This window comes from Panthera leo, chromosome A2, assembly GCF_018350215.1.
Source record: "Panthera leo isolate Ple1 chromosome A2, P.leo_Ple1_pat1.1, whole genome shotgun sequence".
Taxonomy (NCBI): domain Eukaryota; kingdom Metazoa; phylum Chordata; class Mammalia; order Carnivora; family Felidae; genus Panthera; species Panthera leo.
Genome location: NC_056680.1, coordinates 50,888,296 through 50,909,346, shown reverse-complemented (window position 1 = coordinate 50,909,346; position 21,051 = coordinate 50,888,296). Strand labels below are relative to the sequence as shown.

General features: G+C 48.4%; 1 protein-coding gene across 1 annotated transcript in view; it reads left to right on the top strand.

Moving 5' to 3' along the window:
• LHFPL4 (LHFPL tetraspan subfamily member 4) overlaps positions 1 to 16,509 on the top strand; it is a 29,193-nt gene extending 12,684 nt beyond the window's left edge. The window contains exons 2-3 of the mRNA XM_042927542.1: positions 12,535 to 12,771; positions 15,282 to 16,509. Of these exons, the coding sequence (XP_042783476.1) occupies positions 12,535 to 12,771; positions 15,282 to 15,382 (338 nt within the window). The 3' untranslated portion in view covers positions 15,383 to 16,509. The remainder of the gene's footprint in view (positions 1 to 12,534; positions 12,772 to 15,281) is intronic.
• The last annotated feature ends 4,542 nt before the right edge of the window (positions 16,510 to 21,051 follow it).

Below are 21,051 nucleotides of genomic sequence, written 5' to 3'. Positions count from 1 at the left end.
GTCCTCAAGATCAGGAACCAGGAGCTGGGGACTGAATTTCAGAGGAAGAGAGTGTCCCAGGAAGAGGGAATGGTCAGTACAAAGGCCTCTATGTGGGGCTGAACCTGACTTGTTTTAAGGGACAGAAAGGAGGCCAGTGAGGCTAGAATTTTAGGGCATGGAAGCTTAATGGCTCCAAGGAAGGTGGGTGAGCCTACCTCAGTGCTTTCTTCTGAGTGCTTCTGGGGAGCTTGCAGAGGGCACTGAGCAGAGGAGTGGCACCTTCTGTTTCTGAAAGTTCACTGTGGATGCTGAGTGGAGAGCAGCTGCTGATGAGATAAGTATGGGAGCTGAGAACTTGGTTAGGAGGCCCCAGTGGTCATCTAGTTAGGAGGGGGTCATGGCAGGTTGGACAGATGGTTGTAGTAGAGGTGGAGAGAAGTCAGATCCTGGATAGTTTTGGAGATCAAGGCAGTCGACCTTGGGAATGGGTTGCATGTGGGGGTGAGGGGAAGGGTGGGGTCAGGTGCCTCCTAGCATCTGGGTGTTGGATGGGAGATGGTGAGCCCAGTTACAGCAGTCCCGAGCCCCAGCATATCGGGCTGATAGAGGCACTAAGATTGGGCCTCGATCTACACAAATCCAGTGGGTTGGAGCTGACCTGTAGGAACTGACTGTTACAGTCTCGCTTGTCTTGGGGGAGCAGAACCAGTGCTCAGACTTAGGAGCAGGGGCCTGTAGACACCCTCCTTCCCTTGGAGGGTCAGCCTGTCAGAGGTTGTTGCCACTGGTCATGACTGCACCGGGGACTGGGGAAGCAATTCATTGGAGTGCTGGGATCTCAATGCGGATGCAAACTCTTCACTGGGCTCCTCTCAGCTCCAAATGCAGCCTGATCCTTTTCTAAACCTGAAGGAGGGACTCACAGGCAATGCAAGCAGCTGGCCGTGTGTTCTATGCTGGATTGCTGCTCTGTGTTCCTCCCCTTTCCTAAGACCTTTACTGCTTTGTAAAGTCATCACTGTTCTTTGTAGAAAAACTGGGGACTATAGATGAACAAAACTACATCTGTAATCTCACGCTCCCAGAAGCATTCTTTTTTTTTTTTTTTACTTTCTATAATTTATTTATTTTTTATAACTTACATCCAAGTTAGTTAGCACATGGTGCAATAATGATTTCAGAAGTAGATTCCTTAAGCCCCTTACCCATTTAGCCCATCCCCCCTCCCACAACCCCTCCAGCAGCCCTCTGTTTGTTCTCTATATTTAAGAGTCTCTTATGTTTTGTCCCCCCTCCCTGTTTTTATATTCTTTTTGCTTCCCTTCCCTTATGTTTATCTGTTTTGTATCTTAAAGTCCTCGTATGAGTGAAGTCATAGGATATTTGTCTTTCTCTAATTTCGCTTAGCATAATACCCTCTAGTTCCATTCACATAGTTGCAAATGGCAAGATTTCATTCTTTTGATTGCCAAGTAATACTCCATTGTGTGTGTATATATATATATATATATATATATATATATATATATATATATATATATATATATATCACATCTTCTTTATCCATTCATCCATCGATGGACATTTGGGCTCTTTCCATATTTTGGCTATTGTCGATAGTGCTGCTATAAACATTGGGGGGTCCCTTCGAAACAGCATACCTGTATCCCTTGGATAAATACCTAGTAGTGCAATTCCGGGGTCATAGGGTAGTTCTATTTTTAATTTTTTGAGGAACCTCCATACTGTTTCCCAGAGTGGCTGCACCAGTTTGCATTCCCACCAACGATGCAAAAGAGACCCTCTTTCTCCGCATCCTCGCCAACATCTGTTGTTGCCTGAGTTGTTAATGTTAGACATTCTGACAGGTGTGAGGTGGTATCTCAGTGTAGTTTTGATTTGTGTTTCCCAGATGATGAGTGATGTTGAGCATTTTTTCATGTGTCAGTTGGCCGTCTGGATGTCTTCTTTGGAGAAGTGTCTATTCATGTCTTTTGCCCATTTCTTCACTTGATTATTTGTGTTTTGGGTGTTGAGTTGGATAAGTTCTCTATAGATTTTGGATATTAACCCTTTCTCTGATATGTCGTTTGCAAACATCTTCTCCCATTCCATTGGTTGCCTTTTAGTTTTGCTGATTGTTTAGAAGCAGTCATTCTTAACTGCTTGGCCTACACTCATAAGACTATATAGAGTACTCATTATGAGCAGGCTCTGGAGCCAGACTCTCTGGGTTCAGCCTTTTGCTGGCTGGTTTTGCAACTTACCAGTTTTGTGACTTTGGATAACTTAGATAACCTCTCTGTGTCTCAGTGTCCTCCTCTGGGAAAAGAAAATAATAATGCAGATTGTTGTGCAGATTAAATGATCTAAGGTGTGTAAAGTACTATAGTGTCTGCCACGGTAAATTCTATATAACTATTTGCTGTAGCTATGTAACTATTTTTTCCCAAAGTGAAATTATAGTGCATTAATTTCTACAGCCTCTGGAAACCTAACATATCATAAGTATTTTCTGTATCATTAAGTCTTCTTCAATAGCTGCCTGAGCAAATTTATATTAAAGTTTCATAGCTAAGTGGTATTCCAAGTTATGAAAGAGCTATATTCCCATATTGCTGGGAAATAAGTTGCTTCTTTCTTTCTGTTCTTCCTTTATTATTTCTCCCTCTCCTCCTCTTCTCTCTCTTATAGGGAACCACATGATGGACATCCTTGTAGCCAAAACTTAGAGCATATCCATGAGGGTTTTCTTAGGATAAATTCCCAGAAATTGGCAAGCTCAGTCAAAAGGGGTTTAGAGATTTTCATTTTTATGTTTTTGTGACTAACCCATTATTTCTGAGAGTTACATTTGGGCTGTGCATTGCCATTTTTGTTGCTTTCATTATTTCATTGCAAGTGAGTGAGAATCTCTGGCAATAGTCACCTACTAGTAGACAGCTCCTGCCCACCTTATGGCTTCAGTGGGTCACTCTTTCACATGGCTCTGAATCCAAAATGTGCAGCAGGTTGTCAGTACAATGTCTCCCTCCCCTCCTGTCCTCCAGACACTCAGTTCCCCTCCCTAGAAGTAACCAAGTCTGGGGCGTGAGTTTTCACAGTTCGTGAGATCGAGCTCCGCATCCAGCTCTGTGCTGACAGCGTGGAGCCTACTAGGGATTCTCTCTCTCCCCCTCCCTCTCTCTGCCCCTCCTAGACTCATGCTTTCTCTCTCTCTCTCTCTCTCTCAAAATAAATAAACTTAAAAAAAAGTAATCAAGGTTATCAGTGTCTTGTAAACTCTTCCAGAAATATTTATGTCCATGGAAGAACACACACACACACACACACACACACACTCTTTCCCCACTCCTTAGAGAATGCTAGCATCGTGCCACATACATTGCTCTGGACTTTGTCTTTCACTTAGCACACCCACATGCCATCCCACATCAGCACACCAAGGCTTCCTTTGTCCCTTTCAGGACTACGTGGTGTGCCATTGCACAGATGTGCTCTGTCTAACCTGTGGTTTATCGGTGGGCATTTAGGTTCTTTCTTCTGTTTACTTATGACACATTACATATGTAGCCTTTTTTAAAGTTGGCTTTTATTGAAGTATAACATATTTAGAGAAAAGCACAAAAATCATTACCTCTGAGGCTCAGAGAATTTGCACAAAGTGAACGTGCCTGTGGAAATAGCATACAGACCAGGAACCTGATGGCCCCTTCAGTCACTACCCAAAGGTAATCACTATCCTGAGTTTTCATCCTGGAGGTTAGTTTTGCCTGTTTTTGAACTGTATATGAATGGAATCACACTTTTTCTCAGCCGTATGGCTCTCAGATGTAGCAACTTGACGCTCACAGCATTTGTTCTTCCTCGGGCAAGGTCTTGCTCTGGTGAGAGTCCCCCTCCCCTGCCTTGCAGAGGCACCCTCTGGCTGTGAGCTGACGAGGTGGCGGGGGGGGCAAGCTCTCCGGTGTCTCCTCCTATAGGGGTGCTAATCCCATCATGAGACCTCACCAAACCCTAATCACCTCCAAATACCATCCCACTGGGGGTTAGGGCTTCAACGTATGAATTTTGTAGGGACATAATTCAGTCTATAGCAAGCCTCTGTGGAGTCTGCCTAGGGACAAAAAGCCCTGGGGACATCCTGTCTGACCCCTCAGTAAAGGGTAACAGCTGTGGCATGTCAGGCATGGCGCAGGCAGCTGAGCAAAAACAGAGGCCTCTCGGGAGTGCCCAGCTCAGCGAATGTCCCTTGAGGATGGTGTAACAGTGTTATAATGAAATGCTATTAAAATAGCTAAGCATAAAATGCATCATTAAAAAGCTTTACATAAAGGCACATTTACAGCACAAGCTTTAAAGAAAATAAACACCTGAGTGTATCGTATATTTTCTCTCATTAATTCTTCACTACTTTTGGTCTCACCCAAGTTTAATTCCCAAACTCAAGTATCATTCTTTCCTTTAACTCTCTTTTAGTTTCTTAATTATTTTTTAAAAACTTAAGAGGATTTCATGGTCTGGCATAGATGGATAAGGATTGTCCGTAATAATATAGTTTTTGTTATGTGCAGATGTTAGACACTTTCACCAGTATAGGAAGGCACAGAATGAAGAGTGTCCCCCTCTCCACCCCCCTAGGCCACATCTCTGAGGCATCCATCATTAAATTACTTCTGTATACTTCTAGAAATGTTTATAGATATGCAAGTTTATGTGTATTCTTTGAAAAATCAATATTTTTATTCATTCATTTAATCTTTTAAAGTTTGTTTATTTTGAGAAAGTTGGGGGTGGAGTGGGACAGAGAAGGGGAGAGGGAGAGAGAATCCCAAGCAGCAGGCTCCACACTGTCAGTGTAGAGCCTGATGTGCGGCTCGAGCCCATGAACCTCCAGATCATGACCTGAGCTGTAACTGAGTCGGATGCTTAACTGACTGAGCCACTGAGGTGCCCAGATGATGTTTTTAAATTTCACGAGTAATACATGAATATGTTCACTCCGTGAAAAGCTGAAACATTACATAAAGGCTAAAGTCCTCACGCCCTCCCTGCCCAGAGGCCACCACTCTTATAAATTTAATTTCCATTTCCCCTAGATCTTTTTCTGTGCACATACATGTCCATGAGGTAAATATATCATGTCATTTTTGTGTTGCCCCTACTTACTTTCTTCCTCTCTCTCCCTCTCACTCTCTCATGGTAAAATACACATAACATAAAATGTACCATTTTAACCATTTTTTAACTGCACAATTCCTTGGTGTTAAGGACATTCACCATGTCGTGAACCACATCCATCTCTCTCTTCCAGAACTCTTTTTCATCTAGCAAAACTGAATCTCTGTTCCCTTTAAACACTAACCCCCCACACCCCTCCCCCAGCCCCTGGCAACCACCTTCCTACTTTCTGTCTCTGTTAATTTGACTCCTCTAGGGACAGCATATAAGTGGAAGCTTACAGTATTTGTCTTTCTGTGACTAGTACATTTCACTGAACATAATGTCCTCACGGTTCCTCCATGTTGTAGTGTGTGTCAGAATTTGCTTCCTTTTTAAGGCTGAATAACATCCCACTGTGTGTAAGGACTGCCCCCTGCCTTTTTGAAACAAGAGAGAACATGCCTATGTGTGGCTGTCTACCTGCTAATGTATTAGAGAGGAGAGGTGGTTCAGAGTATGCACCCCAGCTCTACTATCTCTAGCTGTGTGACCTTGGGCACATCACTTAACCTTTTGGGGCCTGTTTCTTCATCTATACAAATGGGGATAACAATTCATTCATAAACATAGAGCAGTTAGAACAGTGCCTGAAACACTATATGCTTGACTTTTTATTTTATTTTATTTTTAATTTTTTTTAACGTTTATTTATTTAAAATTTTTTTTTAACGTTTATTTATTTTTGGGACAGAGAGAGACAGAGCATGAACAGGAGAGGGGCAGAGAGAGAGGGAGACACAGAATCGGAAGCAGGCTCCAGGCTCTGAGCCATCAGCCCAGAGCCTGATGCAGGGCTCGAACTCACGGACCGCGAGATCGTGACCTGAGCCGAAGTCGGATTCTTAACCGACTGAGCCACCCAGGCGCCCCAATGCTTGACTTTTTAAAATGACAATTGCTAGGGTGCCTGGCTGGCTCAGTGGGTAGAATATGTGACTCTTGATCTCAGGGCTGTGAGTTCCAGCCCCATGTGGGGCATGGAGCCTACTTAAAATTACGTTTCAGCTGTTTGTTGCAGCAGACATCACGTGTCAGAAAGCTTCCTGTGTCAGTCCTCACAGATGCTCATTCCTTCTACCTGTTCTACCTTGTAAGAAGGTACATACATCCTTCTTGGGGTGCCTGGGTGGGTTAGTTGGTTCAGCCTCCGACTTTGGCTCAGGTCACAATCTCATAGTTCATGAGTTTGAGCCCCACGTTGGGCTCTGTGCTAACAGCCCAGAACCTGAAGCCTGCTTCCAGTTCTGTGTCTCCCTCTCTCTGCCCCTCCACTGCCCACACTCTGTCTCTCTCTCAAAAATAAATAAACACTAAAAAAAAAAAAAAAAAAAAAAAAAAAAAAGGTACATCCTTCTTAAAGCCATAGATGGGATTATACTATACATTGTAATGTGAACCTTGATTTTTAAAATTTCTTAATATATCTTAGAAGGTTTTCCATGACAGTGTATACAATTGTTCTCCACTTATTTTAATAGCTTTGCAGTATTCCATGGCATGGATATACCAGCCTTTATTTAATCAGTTCCCTCTTAATAGACATTGCAGTCCTTTGTTATAAAGATGGCGGTGCAGTGAATATACTCCATACACATCCTCTGTGTACACGCACAAGTTCAGCCATAGGGTACATTTTTTTTTTTTTAATTTTTTTTTTTCAACGTTTTTTTATTTATTTTTGGGACAGAGAGAGACAGAGCATGAACGGGGGAGGGGCAGAGAGAGAGGGAGACACAGAATCTGAAACAGGCTCCAGGCTCTGAGCTGTCAGCACAGAGCCCGACGCGGGGCTCGAACTCACGGACTGTGAGATCATGACCTGAGCCGAAGTCGGACGCTTAACCGACCAAGCCACCCAGGTGCCCCCATAGGGTACATTTTTGAGTCAGGGATAAGTGCATGTACGATTCTTATAGATACTGCCATGTTGTTCTCCAAGCAGAGTAGATGTCCCACCTTCACACGCTACAAACAATGAGACATACCCCCATTACAGTGATGATGGTGACCACCCAATATACGTTGTGGCCTTAAGAAGTAAATATCACCATCCCTATGATGACACAACGGAGGTTCAGAGAGGTGCAGTGACTTGCCCAAGGACACACAATTAAAAAGCTGTTCTCCCAATACATATATGTGATACAAACTTTAAAAGGAATAACACATTACTATAACAGTTAGGACTAGATTTGGCTGCATGTGATAGGAAAACCCCAAATAATTGTGGTCTAATGACCCAAGGTTCAGTCTCTTATATAAAACAAATGCCCAAGAGTTAGACAGTCCAGAGCTGGTATTGTAGCCCCTGAAGTCAAGAGCTCTTTTTAGAGCTCTGCTTCACCACTCTTGGGTAAGGCCCTTGTCCTCATAGTTGAAGATGGTTGCTAGAGCCCTAGCCATCACCTCTGCATTCCAGGCAGCAGGATGGAGGAATGGGTGACGAAAAAGGGGCAAAGAGCACATTCTAGCAACCTTACAAATCTGTTTATATAAAGTTATTTTCCGTGAAGACACATAGCACATCTGCATGCATTTTTACCTACTCATGTGGCCTAGTCATGTAGCTGCAAAGGTAGCTGGAAGCTTTATTTTTGATGGTCAAGTTCTCAGCAAAAACTGGGGGCTATAATAGTAAGGAAGAGGGATGAACAGATATAGTAGCAAAGTACTGGTCTCTGTCATGATTATGTGTAAAAATTAAGCTAATCACCTTCCACAGGCAGCGACTGTTCACCGTTCTTGACTATCTGGAAAAAGACTTATCTCTTTTGTCCAAATTTTTTTTCCACTTCCCCAAGAGTTGCCATGACCTGTCCCCACTTCACCAGGAATAATTTGCATACCTCTTCTCACCTGCCAGTTGATTCTCACAAAAGTGCTATGAAATAAGTGGGGTGGATGTCATGATCCCATTTTACAGATGAAGAAACCAAGGCCCAGAGTGGTAAACCAACTTTGCCTAAAGCAACATAGTGAAGAATGGAGTTCAGCTTCCTTTTGAGGCCATGCAAGGTGGGCAGTGTCTCATGGCTTCAAGGAGAAAGGCTCAGTTTGGTGCTAGTATTTCCTTAATTCCTCACACACTATTAAACCTCTTAAACAGAGAGAGAATGCTCAGAGCATTTGGCAGGCAAAAGTATCCAGCTAGGATCTAAGAACGTTGTTTTGGTTTCATTATATTTATAGTTTCCTTCTATTTGTGGCAAATGATCCTGGTTTCCTTTTCTATGATAGTGATATAAAGCTTACTTTTTAAGTAAATGCCTCTAAGTTAAAAAGTGAGGCTATTAAAAGAAAAATGTTAAGTAAAGACCTGTCTGGGTTTAAATACAGATCCCACCACTGACTAGCTCTGTGTCATGAGATATGATACGTGTTTCCTCTGAACCTGTTTTCTCATCTATAAAATGAGGATCATGATTTTCCCTACCTTATAGATTTGTAATAGCATTAAACAAGATCATGGTGTCAGGAGCTCTGCACCCTGGCATGTAGGTAAGCACTCAATGCTCTTTGTTAACATTATTATCATATTATGAATATTCATATTATTAATTTTGTCACAACACTTTCTGGCTGCTTGGAGCAGGGGAAGTCAGTGGACTGAAGGGTAATGGATAGAGATGCCCCATCAGAGGGCCCCTTCCCCATACTAGTGGTTCTCAGCCAGGGACAGGTTGGCCCCCCTCCCACCCCCCCCCCCCAGGGGACATTTGGCAATATCTGGAGATGTTTTTTATGATGACGGCAGGGGTGGGGTGTGGGGCGGGGGGAGATGTGCCACATCCCACAAGGCACAGGACAGCCCCCCATCATGAAATATTATCAGGTGAAATGTCAAAAATGCTTCCTTTGAGAAGCCCTACCCCACATGGCACCCCACACCTGTGTGTGTGATTCAAAGCAGCCAGCTCATTATTTCCAAAAGAGACTCGAACTCAGACTCCAAAGACTTCAGCCTCAGTTTCCTCATTCAGCACATGGGGATGAAACCTGCCTTACCTGGAGTCATTCTATCTCCTGATGGTTGAAACTCTTTGTCACTTCCTTGTTTAAGGCTGTCCCTAGTGGTCTTTTCCTCTCTTCTCCCAGGTCCAGGGAAGCCATCTGATTGGTTTTTCTCCATTTGCTTGACTTCTGGGTGTTTCCCATTCCCTGAGCAGCCTTGGGCGCCCCATAGCCACCACCTACAATGCTGCAGAACAGAGAAGGCAGAGAGAGTGGGTTAGAGATGGAGAGGTCCACCCCCTCCCTCTCCCAGCATCCTGTTATTCTGGGTCTCCACCCCGAGTGTGCTTCCTTGCAAGCACTCCTTGACATGCATAAGCATTCTGTTTGTGTACTGACTTGATTTTATTTCTTCCACACACCTCTTCTGAAGACCACGCCTCCAGGGGCCCCAGCATCCTGCACAATGTCCGGCACATTACTGGCCCTCGGGATTTACGTGTGCAGTGTTCGAAGGGAGAGCCGGAGAGAGAAAAGGGCCAGGTGCTAGATCCAGAGAAGGAAGAGAAGCGAGAAAAGGATGAGAGAAGAGGAGGGCTGATGAAAGAATGTTAAATGCAGAGAGATCTAACCAGACAAGGGGAGAGGGAGGGTCGAGGCCAACCCTTGAGCGCGATGCAGACATGCCCGAGAGACAGTAGCAGAACAAGAGACAAATGCAGAACAAGAAAGATGAAAGGGTGGACAAGAGAAAGGAATGGGGAGGCACGCGACTGAGAGAGGCACGTGGGCGGTGAGAGCGAGAGCGTGCGGGCGCAGGGCCACGGGAAGGAAAGTCCTTGAGGGCTGAGCGCGGAGCTGCCAAAGGGAGAGGCCCGCCCTGCGAGCCCGGCTGTGCCGCCGGGAGCTCTGGGTGCGGGCGCCGTCTCCATGGAAACGGCGACGCTCTGGGCTGGAGAGGAAATGCGGCCTGTGGGGAGGGGAAACGGAGGGGCTGGGTGGACTTGGCCCATGCCCAGGCTCTTTTCGTCACCCCCAGCCTTTCGCTGAGGAGGCGGGAGCGCGCCTCCTGGGCCGGAGCCCTCAGATACCCAGGGCGCTCCTTCGCTCCCCTTCCCCGACCCCGGCGTTGGAACCTCCTCTCGTCTCCGACAGGGGCCTGGAGGGCCTTGCAAAATATCTGGGATATTTGGGGAGGTGGGCGGATGGACGTTCTCCGTAGGCTCCTCCTCTCCTCCCTTCCAAGCGCTCAGTCCTAGGCCTTCTCTGTATCCAGAACTCCAGTCCCAGGGATTAACCTTCCCACAGCTCCCAAATTTACATCTCCAGCCCCGATTTCCCCCTGAGCTTACCTCTCCATTTGGGTAGCCAAAGTGCATCTTCGAACTTGTGGGATTCTTTAGCTCCCCCAAGCTCATTCTCACCCCAGGGCTTCTTGCATTTGCCGTCTCCGTTTGCCAAGAACCCTTTCGCAGCAGGCAAGCACGGGGAGAGGGGACACAGCCCTAAATGTGTGTGTGGTCACGGTGCTGTGACCTGATGCAGGAGGGGGAGCCCTGCAGGGGGAGCCCTGCATCAGGACGAGGAGCACAACCTAGGGATGTGGGGAATACTGTCGTGTCACAGGAGGACGGAGGAAGGCTACAGGAGGCAAAACCTTAGAGCGAGGGGCCCCGGCGCACTGATAGACGGGAGTCTGGAGCCTAGGGAGCACTTGCTTGAACGATAGGTGAGGGAGACACGTGACAAGGCTGAGGGCGTCCTCCCCACCCTGGGGACTAGATGGGCCTCCGAGACAGTGGGCAGCACTGACCACCACCCTCTCTTTGTCATCACTGTCTTCTAAAACCCAGGTTAAGCACCCCATGGGCCTGGTGTGGAACCTTCAGGTCTCAGACACAGTAACCTTGTTGCTGGTGGGACTGTCGAACACCGAGAGGGCAACATCAAGCCGCAGACACAGTCACAAGTCACAAGGCTAGCTGCTCACACCGCATGGCAGGAGTGGAAGGTCACAGCCCCCGGTTGCTTACTGAGCCTGGTTGGCTCTCTTTGGCTGTGTGGGGCTTGTGCTGTTTGGCTCAGACTTAGGTCCCACCAACTAGGCTGGGCACTGCAAAGAGCCTACCCAGACAGACTATTTGGGTTTGGATTGGCAGAGGTGGGTCACTAAACACTGGTGAGTGGATGCCAAGGTGGGGAACCAGCAGGGGCCTATTTCTGTAGAAGCCTCTTCTTGGCCTCTCCCTGTTTCCCCTCCTCCACCGCCTGAAACTAAGCTCCCTGCTTCCCAATAATTTCCTTATTTATGTGACTATTCTTTTTATCATTATGACTAGCTTTGATGATAGTAATAATAACATTTAACATTTATCTGGGATTTACTATGTCAAGCATTTACATTTGCTGCCTCCTGTAATCTTTGCAATGACTTGGATGCCATCATTAGCCCCATTTTACAGATGAGAAAATAGGCTCATGGGTGAAGGAACTGGCCTAAGTTCCCACATCTAGAAAAGACGTGAGTAAGGATTTGAGCCCCAGCCCTGTAATGTCTTTGCTCTCACGGACCTTTCCCCCGCCTAACTGCAAACTCTGTGAGGCTGGAGTGCAAACAATGCCCCCATCCCCTGCCCAGTCTAGTGCCTGCACACGCGGGGCCCTCAGTGAGAAAATGCCGGGGACTGAGTGCCTTACACACCTGACTTCCTTTAATCCTCACCACCACCCTGTGCGGTAGTGCTGTTATTTCCATGACACAGACACAGACAGGTGGCATCCCCAAGGTTGTACACCCAGTAAGTGAAAGAACTTACCCCAGTCTTTTCTTTGAGAGCAGCACTCAACTGCGTGAATGAGAACGTAGGTCCAGCATCTTGAAGGAAAGGGAATGGCGCTCAATAAATGTTTGTTGAATGAATGACAAAAATAAAGAACGAGGAGGATGGGAGGGGGTAAGCATGGTCAGGATGCTAAAGGGAGCTGAAGCAGCTGAGCGTGAGTTACTATTTTCTTGTATTTTCACCAAGGCTTCCTGGAGGAGTTGATTTGATGGGGGCATTATGGGTCCCAGAAAGCTTCTGCTCCCCGAGGCAGGAGGCCATCTCAGACCCTAAAGTTTCTGGAACCCACAGAAGCGGTTAACAGGCTCTTGGGTTGACGGGGCGGGGGGGGGGGGGGGGGGGGGAGGACGGGGCGGGGGCAGTGGTGGGGGGATGGAGGTGGGGTAGGGGGTGGTGGGCGGGGGGGGGGGGGGGGGGGGGGGGCTGCGCAGCCCAGCCTGGAGGGCTGTGGTGGTCCTCTGGCTCTGGGGAGTACTCAACCCCTTCTCTCTTCCTCCCTGACCATGGCGGTGTGCCCGGCCTCGCGTCCCCTCAGCTCTGTGCCTTGTGCTGGGCTGCATGATCTTCCCCGACGGCTGGGACGCCGAGACGATCCGGGACATGTGTGGGGCCAAGACCGGGAAGTACTCCCTGGGGGACTGTTCAGTGCGCTGGGCGTACATCCTGGCCATCATCGGCATCCTCAACGCCCTCATCCTCTCCTTCCTCGCCTTCGTGCTGGGCAACCGGCAAACAGACCTGCTGCAGGAGGAGCTCAAGCAGGAGAACAAAGGCGAGTGCGCTTGGGGCCGGGGGTGGGGCCCAGAGGTGTCACAGAGTACTCAGACAAAACCAGAGCTGGAAAGGGTGCAGGCAGTGAAAGCCATTTGACGTTATTCCTCAAATCCCAACATTTGCATGCCTGTGACCCAGCAGACCCAACCAGGAGTATAAACCCATGAGAAATGTGCTTGGACGGTCTTAGCAGCAGTTTCAAATAGCAAACTACTGAAAACAATGGCCATTGACAGGAGGATGGATAAATAAATGGCGATATATTCATATTATGGAATAGTGCATAATGAATGAATACACTTTAGTTATAAGTAACAGAATGGACACATCCTGGAAACATAATATTGAGAAAGAGAGGGAAAAAAATAGAGTTCCAGAAGATGACAGAATGATATTTTTATGGAGCTCAATAAGAAACCAAGAGACATGAAATAATGTGTGGCTTAATAATAAATATGTTTATGGTAGTACTGTATATATTTTTTTAAGCAAAGAAACAATAAATACAGAAGATAGGATGATGGTTATCTGTGGTTGGGATAGAAGAGGGGAGGCCAGGAGCATGAGATGTGGGTGTGTAGGCATGTACAAATTATTGGCGATCACAGTTCTTTCATGGTGAGCCCACACAGGTGTTTGTATACGTAGTATATTACATATCAACTTTTGTATGTATCAAGTAACACTGAAATACAGCAAAGAAAAAATTGACACATGAGGCCAGAGGCTCAGTGCTAACCACTGTTATCAGATATTTATGCATATATGTACATAACATATGTTATATGTCCCTTTATAAAATATATAGTAGTGTTATGTGCTAATATAACACAGGATAGGCATCATCCTAAACAAATCCCTTGCTTCTTGTGCCCAACCCTAGAGCATATCTGAAAGATCTTTCTTTATCCTTTTATGGAGAACCCTTTATATCCAGTGCTTAGCATTACATCAGATGGAGGAACTGTAATTTCTTAACCATTCTCCTTTTAGGGACTGGTAGGGAGGTTTCCAGGATTTTACCATCACTGACAATGCTAGGCTAGACATCTTTGTGCCTTGTTATATACAGTGTTTTCTGGGTGCTTTTTCAGAAGTGGAGTTGCACACTTACAATTGTAATGGCAGTGCCAGATTACTCTCCAAAGAAGGGTTGGTCTTCTGAGCCAGGAGCCTACCCTGCCCCTGGAGCAAGGGGCCGGGGGGCGGGGCGGTGGGGGGTGGGCAGGGATGGCACCAGTGGACAGATACCCGTCTGTCTGCGTGTGCGTTCCCTGCAGTGAGAAATAGGAGTAGTGGTTTTCACAGTCGCACCCTGCATGTTACATTAGCATGTGCTGGGTGTATATTTAGCACTCTCCATTAATTATATTCCTCTCTTGGAGTCTCTCACCTATAAAATGGGGATAATGGCAGTGAGGCTTATTATCTCATCTGGCAGGAGGCAGGTTAGTTTGGTGGTGGAACCCTTGTGGGGTTCCCTGTGTGGGAAGCAGGTTGATCAAAGAAATGGCTTCATGTCCTTGAGCCTTAGTTTCCTGCACTTCATAAAATGAGGGTGGTGGAAATAGTACCACCTTACAGGGCTGTCTTGTGAAGAAGAAAGATTATGTCTATTAAGGGGCACTTGATGAATACTCAGAAAAAACTGTCACTGCTCAAGACTCCCCATCAAGCAGACATCACGGCCACCATTTTACAAATGCGAAAGGTGAGTCCCCAGGGAGGTGCAGTTAACTTGCCCAAGGTCACCGAAGCAGTGCAGCCAGGATTTGAACCCAGGTCCAAATTCAAAGGCCAGACTCTTCCCTGCTGCCTGCTTCCTTTTCGGGGGCCCTCCTGGGCTGCTGGGCTGCTAAAACCTGTCTGTGAGCCTCCTGTCCCTGGAGACCCTGACACCTGGTGGTTTCTGTGCTCTTGGTGTGAGGTCAGGGCCTGCCCTCTGGTGGCAGCTTCCAGAAGTGCATTACTAAGAGCCACCGCCTTTCTGAAGAAGGGGTCTGGGGGTGCAAATGGGTGAGATGGGCCCAGCCAGCGTCCTCTCCTCCTTCCCCAAAGTGCCCTATTCTCAGTGCTAAGAGTGATGTGAAGGAGCCCCAGTTTGCCTTCCCTCAGCCTCTGTGGGTCTCCATCCCTCCAGTTCAGTTCTGAGCCAGACCTCTGGGACAAAAGTAAAAAATAAAATAAATTGCCATCATTTCCAGCATTTACTAGGCACTAAACATTGTGAAAAAGCCCTTAGCTATAATTATTTATGTCTTTTTCACCCCTCAGAATCACTCTGTGAAGGAGGCTATTATGACCATTGTATAGATGAGGAAATTGAGACTCAGAGGGGTCAAATGGCTCAAGATCATCCAGCTAGGCAGAGGCCTGGCTGGGATTTCACAGCCTGTGCAGGTCACTTCCCTGCCCAGCTTTGCCCACCCCACCTGAGAAGTGGCTGAGGGGAGCCCCAATGCCCTGGCAGTCTCTGACTTTCTCCAATTCTCTCTCTCTCTCTCATAGATTTTGTGGGCTCTACAGTAAGCTCTGTGTTGCGGCCAGGGGGTGATGTCTCCGGATGGGGAGTCCTCCCCTGTCCCGTCGCTCACTCACAGGGACCCTGAGGGCCAGGATCACAGCCCAGGAATTGACCTGTCCTCAGCTTCTCCCGTTGCCTGCCCTCTCATCCCTTCATTCAAGCTCCAGGGGAAGACCCCATCGAGGACTGACTTCTCATCTGCTACCTGCCTGTAGCTCCAGGCTTTGAAGAGATCGGGGCTGGGATGCAGTGTGGGGGAGGGCCTGATTCTGCTCTTCCCTCAACTGACCTAAGGGAGCTGGAGCCCCGGGCCCTTGGGCTTCTCCTTTCCTCCCTAGCCTGGCCTGGGGACCCTGCAAAGTCTCCAGGGGAAGAGACGCCATGGTTCCAGTTCCCCAGGCCCCCTCAGTCTGGAGGGCTGCTGCCTGGCTGTATCCTTGCCTCCTCTGGTCCCTGCCTCCTGCAGAAACTTATTCAAGACACTGGCCTAGGGTGGACCGGACTTTTTCCTATTTTTTTCTCCTCCGATGATGGTTCCATCATATCATTACAGAGCTCCAGGCGCCACCAGCCTCCCTGGGGCCTCTCTGCCACCCGCTCCAGCCTGTTCTCACCTCTCCCAAAGGAGTCTGAGCTGCACTGAGGGAGAAAGCACAGGGCCTCCCTGTCAATGGCTGACTGGGGCCCTGGGCAGCCCAGAGACTGAGGACAGACAGGCTCTGGAGGCAGTAGGAGGGGGTGCTCGGACTCCTGTCTTGATGGCATCTGATCATGGCAGCTGGGGCTGGAAGGGGCTCAACCTGGGGCTGGCCCAGCCTCCTCTCTGCTGGGGTGTCTCACCAGTGACTGGACCCTTGACCCCAGCCTGTTTTGTACAGCACAGACTTCTTGGCCCTGTTGTCAGGGCTGGGGGTTTGGGAGGGGGGCCCGAGAGTGGGGAATTAGGGGATACATCACCCCTCTGCCCCTTCTCATGCCCCCAGCCCAGGCATCTGCCAAGGGCAGAGACTGTCTTGCCTCTTTGATACTTTTTCTGCATAACTTGAACTTGCAGGTCACCTCTGAACAGGGTACCCCCTGTCCCCATCCCCAGGCCTTGTAACCCTATCCCTACCTCCACTTCCTCCCCTTGCCCACCTCTCGCCTTGCGGTATGCCCAGGGTCTGCAGCCCAATGGGCAGTGCTTGGAGCTGAGGCATGAGTGTGTGTGTGTGTGTGTGTGTGTGTATGTGTGCGCGCGTGCATATGTGTGACAGAGTGAGTGTATGTGTGCACGCGCGTATGTGTGTGTGTAAGTGTGTGTGGCGGGGGGCAGATGGGGAGTCTTCTCTCTCTTTCCCCTCCTAATGGGGGGGCGTCTCCTTTCCCTTTGGCCGGGAGCAAGTGAGGGAGACTCCAGGTGTTTCTAAACTCCCCTCGCTGCCTGGTGGACCTGGCAGGCAGTAGAGCCATCTGGCCTGGGACATGGACAGCCCCTTTCAGCTCCCAGTTCAGGTGGCAGGTTGGTTTCATCTAGTGTGCCTACTACTGTCTTCAGGTACTGGAAGGAAGTACTGGTCCACTGTGTAGCAGGAGCACGAGGCCTCTGCAGGTTCAGTGGGGAAGCTTGTCATCACTTCCTATCCGGGTCTCAACCAAAGGAGGGGAGAAAAGCAGCGAGTGCCATGTATTTGCCAATCTTGTGTTCATTTCCATAGGACTTGGACCTGAGAGGGTTTCCAAGACAGACCCTAGAAATCCTCTGCCTGAGACCCCCATCTGGACCCTAATTGGAGTCAGATGCTGGGTCCTGGTAGGATTCCTGAAACCTGGAACTTACCAAGTCTTGACCTTCCACCCTCTCCACCGACTCCCCCATCCTGGGCAAACACCTTTCGTCTGGTGCTCTGGCTCCAGCCCCATGCTCCCCTCTCCCGCTCCCCCAGGGCTCTACCTGCAGTGTGGGGCTCTACACCTGGGGCCTGTGCTAAATGGGAGGGTCTGGGGAGCCTCATGGGAGGCAGTGGGGGGCAGAAGTGAGTTCCTTAAAGATCCAAACCAAAGCCCAGTGTTGGCAGGCTACAGGGTGGGTGGGCAGGAGCCAGTATCTGGGAAGGGGGAGAGATGGGAGAGAGCCAGAATGAGAAAGGGGAGAGAAGGGGTGGAGAGGCAGAGAAATGGGGAAAGGAGAGATGAAGAGTGTAGGGGAGAGGGGACCCTGATGCAGAGAGCCTGGAGGTAGTGGGGAGGTGGCCAGGAAGATGGAGAAGGAATAGGGACAGGGAAGGAGGCAAATGGAGAGGTGAGGTGTGGACAGCAGACTGGAGTGCAGGGGGATGGCATGAGGAGGAGAGGAGGGTAATGGGGGCAGGACAATGAGGAACAGGAGTGGCTGCTGTGTGTGCACTGTGTGCAGGGCCCCTGTTCCCCCAAGGGGACTGCTGGGGGAGTGTGGGGGCAATGGAGCCCTGTTGTGGGAGGGGGGGATGTTAGAACCACCCCTCAGAGGCTGAGGCTACTGCCCACCTCTTTGGGGCAGGGGCATGACTGGAGTGGGTTAGTGGGAGGGAAGAGGGATGTCAATCCCTTTGAGGTGGGGTCTGAGTGCCTCCAAGTCACCATGCATCCAGCCAGCTGCCACCTTGCTGAGGAAGGGGCTGCCCAGAGATGCACCTAGGAGTGTGGGTGGGGTTAGGAAAGCAGGGTTGGGCAGGTGAAGGAGTGTCAGGGGAACACAGGGAAGGGAAAGAGGTTGGAGTGGGCACCAAACCATAGCCCCATCCCTCAGGCTTCAGCACAGGTGGGAGCAGAGTGAGGAAAATGCTTCAGGCAGGGGCCCCACGTGAGGCTGAAGTACCATCACCCTGTGGCCCAGATGGCTCTCTAGGGGCAAGGAAGCCATCATGGACACGGGGAGGTTTGTGGTTTGCCCTCAGCCAAGGCAGGCAAATTGACTTTTCCCTTTGGGAGGAGATGAATACAGAGATCCCACCTCAGTGTGGCCCCTGGGACTCTTGCTTCTTTAAAGAAGTTGACCTTTGAGTGGCCCATGGAGGCACTCCTCCCCCGAGTTGTGACTGGATGAGAGGGGTCTGGCACTAATAGGTTGTCTTTGCTATGTGGTCTGGGGACTTTCAGAAGAGGCCGAAGCAGCCACAACATGGAGGTGGTTGAGAGCACTGGTTGGTCAAGTCCTTGTGAATCTCTAGGATGTGAAAACTTTCCTGTTTGGGAACCAGTACCCCCTCAGGAAAACATGGTTTCCCTGAGGGGTTGAGGACCATGGGTAGGATTGATTCTTTTCAGGCCTGGACTATCCAAGCTGAGAACTTTTAGACAAGGCTGTAGGGAAATTCCTTGGCCTTCTTGAGATTCCTGCTTGGGCACAGGGAAGTCAGCCTTCTCCAGCTTCCAGTGTGATTGAGACAGGGGAACCCTCTCTTCGGAGAAGCTGGGACCTTCCCAGCACAAGAAACTTGCGCAGGTCCCTGCCTGGCTGAGGGCTAGCCTTCGGGTGGGCATGGAGTTTCCTGAGAAGGGAATGAGGGGGATAGTCCTTCCCAGAGCTCTGACCAGCAGATCTCAGGGGCCTGTGCTGTGTGTCATTAGGATAGCTTGGTGTTGTCTACACCCCATTAGTAAGTTCTGTCTGAATGTGTCCTCGCTGTTCATCGTCCAGTTTGGTAACATTTATTTCAGTCCTGACCCCTTCTGCTGCTGCTGGATTTGAGCTTCAGTGCAGGTGGAATGATGTTCAAATAAAGAAACACTTTATATCACCCATGCTGGTTTCTTCTTCTCTGAGTTGGCCCCCAGGGGATCAAGACGGGTGAGATTCTACCCTTTGTACCAGTTGGCTGCATATTAATGGAGCTACACTGTGGCTTAACAAGAGCTTATTTTCCTTTCACATTAAGTCTGGAGATAGCCAGACCATGACCAATATGGCCTGCAGCATTATCAGGAACCCAGGCTCCTTACCTTTCTGTGCTGCCATTTTCAATCCTGGCTTCCAGTTTCAAGGACACCTCATGGCCCAATATGGCTGCTGGAGCTCTAGTCATTTGGCCACATTTCATTTGACGGAGACTTCTAGAAATCCCATAGGATGGGATGTACCTAGCTGAAATGTAATCCTTTAATGGGCACATGCCACGCCAAATAAAACTGTGGTTCTCTTTCCAAGGAGAAAGGAGACATAGATGGAGCAGGCAGTTAGAAGTCTCTACACAGTGCTGGTTGACTGCATAGGTTTGATTTTGGACTTAGGACTCTGACGAGGGCAAACATGACTCCACCCTTTTCTGCCTGTGTGCCCTGGACGGGTCCCTTTGCCTCTTTCTAAATCCCCACTACATAAATGGAATTGATGACAGTGATCTCAGGGGATTGTAAGGAACAAATGAGGGAACGTGAGTTGCTTCACAGCCTCTGGCACATTGTAACATGTCCCATGTGGCAGCTACATTTATTTATAATTTGTGCCCTTGGAAACTGAGTCTTCAATACATTTTGGGCACTTAGTATAGTCTAAGCACTTAAAGAACAAAAGAGAGACCCTACGTTAAGTGTCAATCTGATTGGGGAGATGAACATGTAAAAATGATGTAAAATGTGGCAGGTACAGGGTATTGTGGGTGCCCTGGGTAGAGACACCTTAAATGGCATTTGGTGGGGTGGGTAGAGCAGGAGACCGTTTCACAGGAGGATGAATAGGAGTTAGGCAGGCAAGGGTCAGGAAAGCCATTCATGAGAGAGAAGGCAGCTTGAGGAAAGAGCTGGGTAAGAAACAGAATGGTATGTGCAGAGCACTAAAAGCAGTTGGCAATGCTGAACTATAAAGTGCAAGCAGGGAGGGTCAGAGATTAGTCTGGAGACAGGTTCAGAGCAATGGGGGACCAGGGAGGATTTCAGCCAGAGAGGGGCATGATTAATTTTGCATTTCAGGAGGATCACTCTGGTTGCCCTGTTAGGGAGCCAAGTTAGAGGAAGACAATTTTAATGAAAGGGAAATCAGAAATCTTGCCTGGGTGCCTGGGTGGCTCAGTCAGTTAAGTGTCCAATTCTTGATTTCAGCTCAGGTCATGATCTCACAGTTTGTGGGACTGAGCCTGTGTTGGGCTCCACACTGACAGGATGGAGCTTGCTTGGGATTCTCTCTCTCTCTCTCTCTCTCTCTCTTTTCCTCTGCCCCTCTCCTGCTCATGTGTCCTCTCTAAGTAAAAAAAGAAAAGAAGAGAAAAGAAAAGAAAAGAAAAGAAAAAGAAAGAAAAAGTCTGGCTTAAAACAAGGTGAACAAGGTGGTGGCAGTGAGTCTGCTGAGAGGTGAGAATTTTGCTATTTAGGAAGTAGAACAGACACTTGGTAGCTCATTGATTGACATAGGGTAAGAGAGTGGCACCAAGGATAATGGATACATTTTTTGCTTGGGGGACAAGAAAGAATTGTCAGTATAACACCAGAACAAGATGACCAATTCAGTTAGAGACTTGCTAAGCTTAATAAGCATGTGGGGGGTGCCTTGTTGGCTCAGTTGGTGGAGTGTGTGACTGTTGATCTCAGGGTTGTAAGTTCGAGACCCATGTTGGTTGTAGAGATTACTTAAAGAAATACATAGAAAAAGAAAATTAAAAAAAAAAAAAAAAGCATGCAGGACATCACAGTGGAGTTGTCCAATAGTCAGTTGACTGGGATGGATTTGGGAGCTCAAGAGACAGATCTGGGCCAGAAGCATGAGCATACAGATAATGGTTGAAATGTAAAGCAGAGATGCCT